General features: G+C 38.9%; 1 protein-coding gene across 1 annotated transcript in view; it reads left to right on the top strand.

Moving 5' to 3' along the window:
- The first annotated feature begins 1 nt into the window (after position 1).
- The window catches only part of LOC109473636 (vinculin-like), a 25,969-nt gene continuing 16,634 nt past the window's right edge, over positions 2 to 9,336 (top strand). The window contains 2 exon segments of the mRNA XM_019773569.1: positions 2 to 97; positions 988 to 1,115. Coding sequence (XP_019629128.1) covers positions 1,059 to 1,115 — 57 coding nt within the window. The 5' untranslated portion in view covers positions 2 to 97; positions 988 to 1,058.

Here is a 9,336-nt window from a genome sequence, read left to right as displayed (position 1 = left end):
ACCTATGACCTGACGCTCATATGGGGAGGTGGGCCCACAGGAAGGTCGACACTCGCATCACTTCAACTGGTTTCCTGTGTTTATCTTGAAGAACTCGGTACGTATATGTTTTCCGATCTATATTTGAGTCTAGAGAAGGGAACTGTGGGCATTTGGGGAAACGTTTATTGATGCCTGCGACAAAGATTGAGACAATGTGGCGCTAGAATCCTGCGGGCGTCGACGCAGACTCGAGATCGAAATGTTTTGCTTTTAGGGTTTCCCCATTTTACACGTTCGCTAGGTCTTTCTTTACTGAAGTCACTGTATCATTCACGGCAGTCGAGGACAAAATCGAGGTGTGAAACGGTGTCTGATGTTTAGAATACGTGATATTTCTCACGCGTCAAGCTGTGATGATAACTTTCACCCTTCCGGGGTGGACCTTTTCACTTGGTCTCAAATTGGAGGGCGTGTCGCTATCGAGTTGATCTGTAAACAATGTCACTTATTGCTTATCTGCAGCCATTTTCCAACTTCTAGTTTTAAAATACCCTTCTCTTGATATAGATATCGTCATATGTGAAAACAAACGGGTATCGGAATGAAGAAACAGAATTTATAAATCTTGGACCTCCCCTTTTCCTGTGCCGAAATAAACCATCTCAGCAATGACAGGAATGCGGCACTTCTCTCAACGTGTAGGTTTCACGACCAGCAAAATAAATACGAAAACCTTCGTTAACTCGATCGTGGAGACGATAAACTGTTCACCACGACACTTGGAGGCGTGAAATCTTTAATAACCACGATTTCTTTGACCGGAAAATTGATTGGTCACAGTTTATTTGCCGGCCTTGATCTAATTTTTGCTGTTTGTGAAATGGACACCTCGGGGCGGCCCTGAAACAGATCGCAGGTCAGCGTTTGTGGAGGCTGTCCTGTACACATAGGAGAGTGCGGGGGCCGCATGTTGACTCATACCGACACATTTCCTACCTCTTCCAGAAAACGAAGGAAGTTGCCGAGAGGAGTATTGTGGAGGTGAGACCGGGAGGGATAACGGTATATTTGTCACCATGCCGGTGTTTCACACGAGGACCATTGAAAGCATCTTGGAGCCTGTAGCCCAGCAGGTATGTGTGTATCATATACTTGGCCTTTTTCCCCTCCCAACTTCACCCTAGTCACTGCAGTTGTCTTGTTTGACCTCATAGCTATGGGGTTATAAAGCCGCAGTTGTTGCGGTGTCATGTTTATTGAGATCAAAGAGACTCAGATTTTCACAGGCATTTTGCGGCAGTCAAGTTCAGTAAACCATCTATAATTACTTGTGGTCGTGCTGTAATTCAGTAAAGGTTCTTCCAAGGTGGTCCTAAATAATTAATCATTGTGTAGGTTCCAAAAGGTTTGCAGTCAACTTATCTAGGCCAAAGACAAACTTTATTATTGAAATATGTAATATGCCAACATAAGAAAGATTATTGTGGGATGCATTATGTTTGAGTTATGTTTATTCAAGGAGGTTGTATGAAGCTCCAATTCTACCTCTATGGTTTATGCTGTACTCATCAGTTAATTACACTATATCATTGTTGTAAAATTGTGGAGAGCCTGAAATTCTTGCTGATCATACATGTAAGTTGACAAAAAACTAGACACAGACTCTGTCAAGGCAGTTTAAACTTAACCCGCCTGAAGCAGGCTAGTTGCCAAGTCTGCAATGTTATTAGAAAATTCCACAATCAGCTTGGGGAAAGTCTCTCTGTTGAGTATGTCTGTACAGGCTTTGGGTCAGCTTAACAGAGGATGTAAAGGTGTTATCAATCATTTATTTATTTAGTCATAACAAATGACAAATATGCATAGTTTTATGCCACTGGGTCTATGTACTACAGTAGTCTTTTGGTCCCACTTCAAGATCTAAGCAACATACTACAGTAGTACAATAGCATACAGAAACAAGTTTGATTTTTGGATAAGAAAAGTAACTAAAACTTCATTTGACGATAAACATTTTGCCATTTATAATACTTGTATAACCATCACTGCTATATAACTTGACCACAGACTTTAATGATAGTCAGTCATACTGACATCACAATGAACATCACAGCCAGTCTGCAATAAGTATGTCACTGTATATGCAATATAACACAGGACTCAGTAGCAAGTGTTTAAGCTTGAGTTTATACCCTGGGTAGCGTCAGCCTCAGGGAAGGAATCCCTGTCAAGGTTTCCTGGATCTAAACATAGTTAAACAAACAGTGATGAGTGCCAACTTGGCTGGGACTGTAGCCTACAGCAGACAGAACTTCTAACACTACTTGTATCTACATGTAGCTAGGCTGCCTGGAACTTACAAAATAGCATAAAGAAGGGCAGATAGTAAAATTGTTCTTGTACGTAACTGCTTTCTTGCAATTCATTGTTTTACTGTTAGCTTAGGCTTCAGTCAGGATGAAGTGAGGTTGACAATCTTAATCCATATAATCTAAGGGGATCTGAGTTTGACGTATAACATTTGTGCCATTTAGGATGATGTGGTCGATGTGTATATCTGGGCCAAATGGTACATGTGTGTCCAACCAGCAAAGATGATAACCCAATTACTGGTAACCTATCCAATATGGGATCTGGTAAATACAGGGGGATAACATCAAAGCCATTTGACAAATTTAATGATTTTATAAAAGTTTTGATGTGGTCATCCTTTGGATGTTTGAGGTCAAGGTATTACGTAATTAATGTTCAAAGACAAATCAAATTCTACTTCTGGATATGTAATGGTGATTCTCTCTACTGTCGACTTGTTCTCACAGGTAATTTTAGTGACACTGAAGAAGAGTGAAGGATGTCCTTGAAACATCCAGAAGTATTTTCTGTAAAATTTATCCAGTAGTAGAGTTTAATTTGTCTTTGAGTATTGTTAACCTAGATGTCTAACATTCATCAACATGTATAAAATCAGTAAATGTATCACTAGCAGCTTATTCATTGCCAATGCCCACAAATGACAATGTCAGATCAAAATTAGCTTTCAGTAGTCTAAAGTATCCTGTCTATTACTACTGCAAAACTTCAATACATGTAGTTCGTTCCATACGCAAGGTCAGCATGTTTCGTTGTAAACTATAATTAGCTACCCTTGCTTTGCCATATCGGTGGGGAGAAAAAGGTCAACATGGCAGGACATTAATGTGTACATTTTTAGTTTTATGTTCAGCGCAAAGCATTATGGATGCGAGGATTAATGGAGAATGAGGTTAGCCAGGGGGTGGCAGAAGGTCTCTCCGATCCGTGGGGGGTAGGACAGCAGCTGTCAGGCTATATCTGTAACACACTATGTTTCATGGTTTATTAACCTGACTGTGCAGGGTTCAATGGCTTATGGTTACTTTATTGACAAGACAAAAGGGGAAATCATAAATACATGTATTAAATCAAGTTTTCACCTTGGAGAATATATGCTGAATGTCAGGAAAATATGCATGACGTATGATGAATAGTCATTTTGTCTTGTATTTAGGTCAATAATGCACACATCACATAGGATAACAGGATTAGCATAATGTTTTTTGTATACATTTGGCTTTGGTGATGAGGTGAGAATGTTAAGTAATGTAATACAAAGCCCATAAAGAAGTGAAGTAAGTAAGTAAGTGAAAGATACAATCTGCATAAACGTAGTCTGCAACACCATAACATAGCCAGAAGGGTCATCTCTATATATGGAGCCCTGTCTGCTGATGTTTCCCTAGAGAACCTTGTTCCAGTTGAGTACCAGACAAATCTCTAGATCTGGTTACCCATCCATGTTATGGTTTCAAAAGAGAGGTCAGGGCACCAGAAGTTACATTCTGGGTCAGAAGTCAGTATAACTTTGCTATAAGTACCCCACAGAATAGATTGTTATGGTTATATATGAAAATGAATTGGTATCACTATGAAAATGAAGAGAACATCCTATGAGAGAGAGGGAGTTTTCACAACAAAGTAGATGGAGAAAATATAAAACAACAAGGTGTTAAAAGGAAAACATTTGTTCAAACGTTTGGCCTGAGACTAAAGTTACAACAATATTTTTGCTGCCTAGCCAATGAGCCATCATACTCTGAACTAGTAGAAGGGAATTTTACTCTAAAGGAAAATACCCAGTACTCCATGTATGTGGTTTTATTGTTATAGTGGTAAATCTGAAATACTATTTTCTTTCCTGAACTGTTACAGTAATGTATTTTGAGAGTGTGAGTCACAGATTTGGTCAAACCACAGCTGGTAAAGGAAATTCCTCAGACAGAATTGTTGTAACAATGCCAGGTTTTGTGCAGACAGGAAATATCAAAGGCCAAGAATTGTGGACTACCAAACAAGGCCATTTACATGCCAGCCCTATTGTTCACTCTACCACACCACCTGAGGTATTCCCTATACCAATGAATGACGCATCCTCTCTTTGTTGTTCAGTTGGAATGACTTCATTCAGAAAACAATGCCTACATAATAGGTGTTACTCAGCTTACTGTCTAGAACTTTTTGTAGTCACAGGACCTTTGATTATGCATGTGAAGTAAAATAACTCTCTATTTTGTCTGTTGCCATTGGTAAACATAGAAAAGTGAACAGTGACATAATTTAGACAAATTTGATGACAGGTCTTTCTTACATTTACTCTCTATTTACATTTACTAGTAGAGCTTAAAAAGACATAGACAGACATCTTTATGTTTGTTTCAAGATTTTTGACACAAGTTAATGCCGTGATAAGTTCAATAGAATTGTCCCGGAGTGCCCCCATGACAGGTTGCCGAAACTATGACATGAAAACATGTTCCATGGCTAGTTAAGCTGTCACCAGACTCAATATCCCATATTGAATTTACAGTGAGAGGTTGCCCTTTAGCTGATTAATCTCTTCATTGATCTGGACATTGGATACTTAGTAAGTAAGCTGCAAGCTTTCTCTGGGGCACTGAGAGGAGTTTCTTATATTCACCAGGACGAAATTATGAATGAATGAGCTTGTTGGCAATTCCTTGTACTGCAAGGAAAGATCCCTTTTTACTTATAAGGCTTTAGGTGATAGAAACATTTTAAGTGTGACTTTCTATTGTACTGAGTGGAAGATGTGGAGATAATGTGGGTGTGGTGTCCATCAGGGTGTTATGTTATGTTCCCCAAGTGGTCCAAGGGACATGAAAGAGAAGTGAAAAGTAGGTCAAATCCTGCCCCTCCCCCTCTGTTAGGATCTTAGGTTGTTCTGTGAGCCAACTTGTCAACCTCATTTTCTGCATCATTAGTTATCCTAAGTAGTAACTGGATTTATATCATCCTTTAGGAAGAAAAACGTTTTGAGAATGTCCCAAACAACTCCCAAGCAAGGTTTTACATACATGTACCCTCCCAGTGATCTGTACTTTAGTAAAGAGTGGCATCAATGGTTTAAGTATATGTGTCTCAAATATTATAACAAATAGTTCACAATGTTCCAAATTTGGGTCCTCCAGTGGTCCCAAGAGGTTACTCATAACATGGAGCCTTTGTATATTTACATTAATGTATGGTATTGTAAACATGAACCAGCCTGGCATCAAAACCTGAACTCAGACTGATCCTGAGACCATTCTTAGTAGTCAAACAAATATTCCTCTTCTCTGGCACATCTAAATGCTACATTTTGCTCAATACAGAGAAGTTGTAGCCAAGAGTTATATGTTTATTTCCAATTGAAAATTTCATGCAGAAGGTCACACACACACTGTGCCAGACCTAACTTATATTTGACAGCTTTTGAAGGTCTTGAACTCTATTAGGGTCCCAGGAAAGTTTGGTTACATGGATAAACAGTCTGCTGGGTGGCAGTGTCAATCATATTTGGGAGAAGGAAATAGATAATAATAGTTTGAGGATATACCAAGGAAGTTGAATATACCTAGATACCTAGATAGCAGTAGCTGGAAGAAGGTGCTCTGGAGCACATTACTTTTACCATGAGCCATTCAGTTCTTTGACTGCTGGCAATTTTTCATTTGAACTAGACCTGAGGTGTTTTTAACACAGTGATTGACACCTGCCTTGAACATCTACATGCAAAAGATGCAGTTTTTAGTCCAAGCAAGGACATTATATCAAAGTGTGCCGAAAGAAGCTGTGCACTCTGGCCTGTCCATGTATGGGTGTGGGACTGGAGCTCCCAGTTTACACTGCCCTATTCTGAGGTCGGTCAACACATCAGAATAGATTTGATAGTCTGTTGGAGTGGTTGTAGATAATTAGAAATATTACAATGCTTTCCCCAGGGAGCAACAGCAATAGTATAAAATCAAAATTAATATATGTTGTGTTATGCATCTATCCATCTGTGTTTAGGCATACAAGAGGAGATGGAAAGGTAGCAGGGCTGATAATTGCTATCGTCATATCGAATTAAAACTTCCCATTGAAACATGGTTGAAAAGTGCATAGACTACAGTCTTGAGTCTATATCCTGAACATTGTATTGTGAAGTTGGAGCTCAAAGCAGTTCAAAGCTAAAGCTACCACTGGTAGACGACTTGTGAGTTAATGATGTTTGCCTGTGGGCAAAACAATATGTCATGGCTGAGAAACTGCAACATTCTGAGATAACTAGGGAAAAAGTCAGGGGGGTGACATTGACCATGGGTAGGATTTCCCAGCGTGGGTGGAGCAGCTGTTCAACATCAAGTTCACGATGACAGCTGCTGCCCCAGAAATGACTTGGCTTTTTAATGAATCCCAACAACCCCAGTACAACCCTGTGAAGTGGCCAGATGCCATGGTTATAGACCGTCCAGACATTTGACATGGACAAGCAGGATGGAGACCAAACTCAACTGTTTAGATTACCATGCAGAAACCCATGTACAAAAAACAAAATGCGAAAATTTTGTTCTTGAATTTTCTAGTAAGGTAACCTGCATCGTAAAAAAATTGTATTGTGAGCTGTCAAGTTGTATATAAGTAATTTTTTTAGTTTTTGGTACTTCATCTAAGTTGGGATTATTCTGAATTGTTTACCATATTGTTTTACCTTATTCTTGGAAGTACACCACAAGCAAAAGGTCAACTTCAACCCTTCAGGTCAAAAATCATTATCTTAACTCACATTACACGTACATGTATATGCATATGTTTCTGTACATTGTATACTGGTCAGCTGCTGTAAGTTTTCATAAAATATCATATGATACATAGATTGACGACAGTTACAAATATTAATAGATGACCTTCACTGATCATAAGTGACAGGGAATTGATGTTGAAGTTCCCAATGTGGACAGCTTCATTGCTGGGGTCAGCAAAATGGAGGGTGTTAAGCCTTGATTTATCAGACACAAGGTCATTATGTCAGTTCATCTAACGTTATATGCCAGCATGTAGGATTACTTTCTATTTCTCTTGAGACCAACAGTAAAATGAAATCATCTATATCTGGGTAAGGATATGCAACTTAGGATAGGTTATGTTGCATATGACACATTCTTCGAATTGGGAATAAAATCACACACTTTCATCTTGTGCCATATTCAGCTGTAAAATTATGATTTCTTTTATTACGTTTGTGTGTGTCATTAAAACGTTATGTATATAAGTTATGTATAAATAGCCAATGGTTTAGCAACCACATTGAATTGAATGTTCTTATCAAGGATACAAAATGTGGCTTATATACTAGTAAAGGATGACAATTTCTTGACAGCTAGAGCTACAAAAATGTACCCTTTCTCAAGTACTATGAACTGTAACATTGCTCTAACTATGCTTGTAGCTGTTATAATCACTCGGTATGTATAATTTCATTGCAAAAGTGCTGCTAATACACCAGATTCTGTGATGAATGGAGTAAGATGCAATAAAGTACTAAAATGAGATGTCAGAAGACGTTGTGAAGTACAAATGTACAAGTACTGTTTGTCTCAAAGTGTCCTGCCTTCAGGGTCAGTACCCCAGTCCCTGGATAGCCCTGGCTTTGGGCCAGCATGAAGTAAACTGTATTACAGATGTACCATCATTAGAGACATTACATCGCTTATCTGGCTAGCTAGGATTACTGCTAATTTATTCCTAACAACTTCCATATTTAGTCCTTACAATGTACTTATCTCAAATAAGACATCTGTATTGAGTGGTGGGCTTAGCAGGTGCCACAGACTTTATGAAGTTATTTGCTGCAGTCTAGACAACGAACTGCAAATGAGGAGTTTCAATAATATTCATCAGTCATATAGTGTAAATATTTATGAGTCTGAAAGTTATTTCTATAGCATATCTGTAGAGTCAAGTCAAGAATAGTGCTACAGGTCAGTCCACTTTTCCTCTACCGTCTGAGCTGATGTATTTTTATGATGTGGGTGGGCCAAACCATTTTGGATTGTTTGTAATTTTCTTTAAAAAACAAACATAGAAAGGATACATTTACTATCCTATCTGTTGTGTAAGACTAGAACTTGATCCAATTGAACCAACAAGAAGCATGTGTACATAAAAGTGTCAATTTTCTTTGAAATCGTGACATCTGTTCTGTGCTGTTAGAAGTTGCACCTTTTCAACCCCATCTTTGTTGATGTTCCAAGCAAACCTTGACAACTTCCCTCGGCATTCCACCCATTCTGGGAATGCACCTTGCCTTCAGTGAGGCCCTGACATTCCTGCTACATGACACCCTGGCCCGGGGAAACTCAACCCCTTGGTACCATGCCCAAAAATAGGACAAGAGGGATTGCTTTCTAAGCAGAGCCCATGTTGACTGGGCGGTTATTTTAGCAAACAGTTCCACAAGACAGCCATTTGAAAAAGGTTTTTATGTACTAATGTCTTAAGGTTTTGTACAGTGATTGCCAGGCATATGTGGATATGGTTAATGAAAATATCACTAGAAATTTGCAAGGGCATTTTTGACAATTTAAGATTCCAAATTCTCCCATCAAGGTTGTACACCAAGGCCTCGGGGTTACTCTTCAAGGGGCTTTCCCTTTTATCATGACCCCGTTTTCTGTCAATAGTCTAAATTAGGAATACCTGTATTTGCGAAGCAAACAGCCTAAAAGTTTTGAAAGGTATTGACCATCATCAGAGGTTGGAAAGTAAAAGTAAAAGTACATGTATACAATATAGGACATTTATTCTAATGAGATATGTCACCATAGAAAAGATAAGATACATGAAAACAAAAAAGTTATGTATACACAGGTTTTTGCACCTACCAGTATCTATAATGTTCTCATGCAAGGTCATTAGTGGAACACGCTTTCTGACCCAGGTCAAAGGTCAGATGGGGTGTGATGTTGTGTGATGTACATGTCCGCGAGGGGAGTCTTGAAACTGCAAAAGAGGCAT

Source organism: Branchiostoma belcheri, unplaced genomic scaffold (genome assembly GCF_001625305.1).
Source record: "Branchiostoma belcheri isolate BF01 breed outbred unplaced genomic scaffold, Haploidv18h27 scaffold3, whole genome shotgun sequence".
In the NCBI taxonomy this organism is placed as follows: Eukaryota; Metazoa; Chordata; class Leptocardii; order Amphioxiformes; family Branchiostomatidae; genus Branchiostoma; species Branchiostoma belcheri.
Note: the sequence above shows the minus strand (reverse complement) of the source record. Positions and strands in the feature narration are given on the sequence as shown.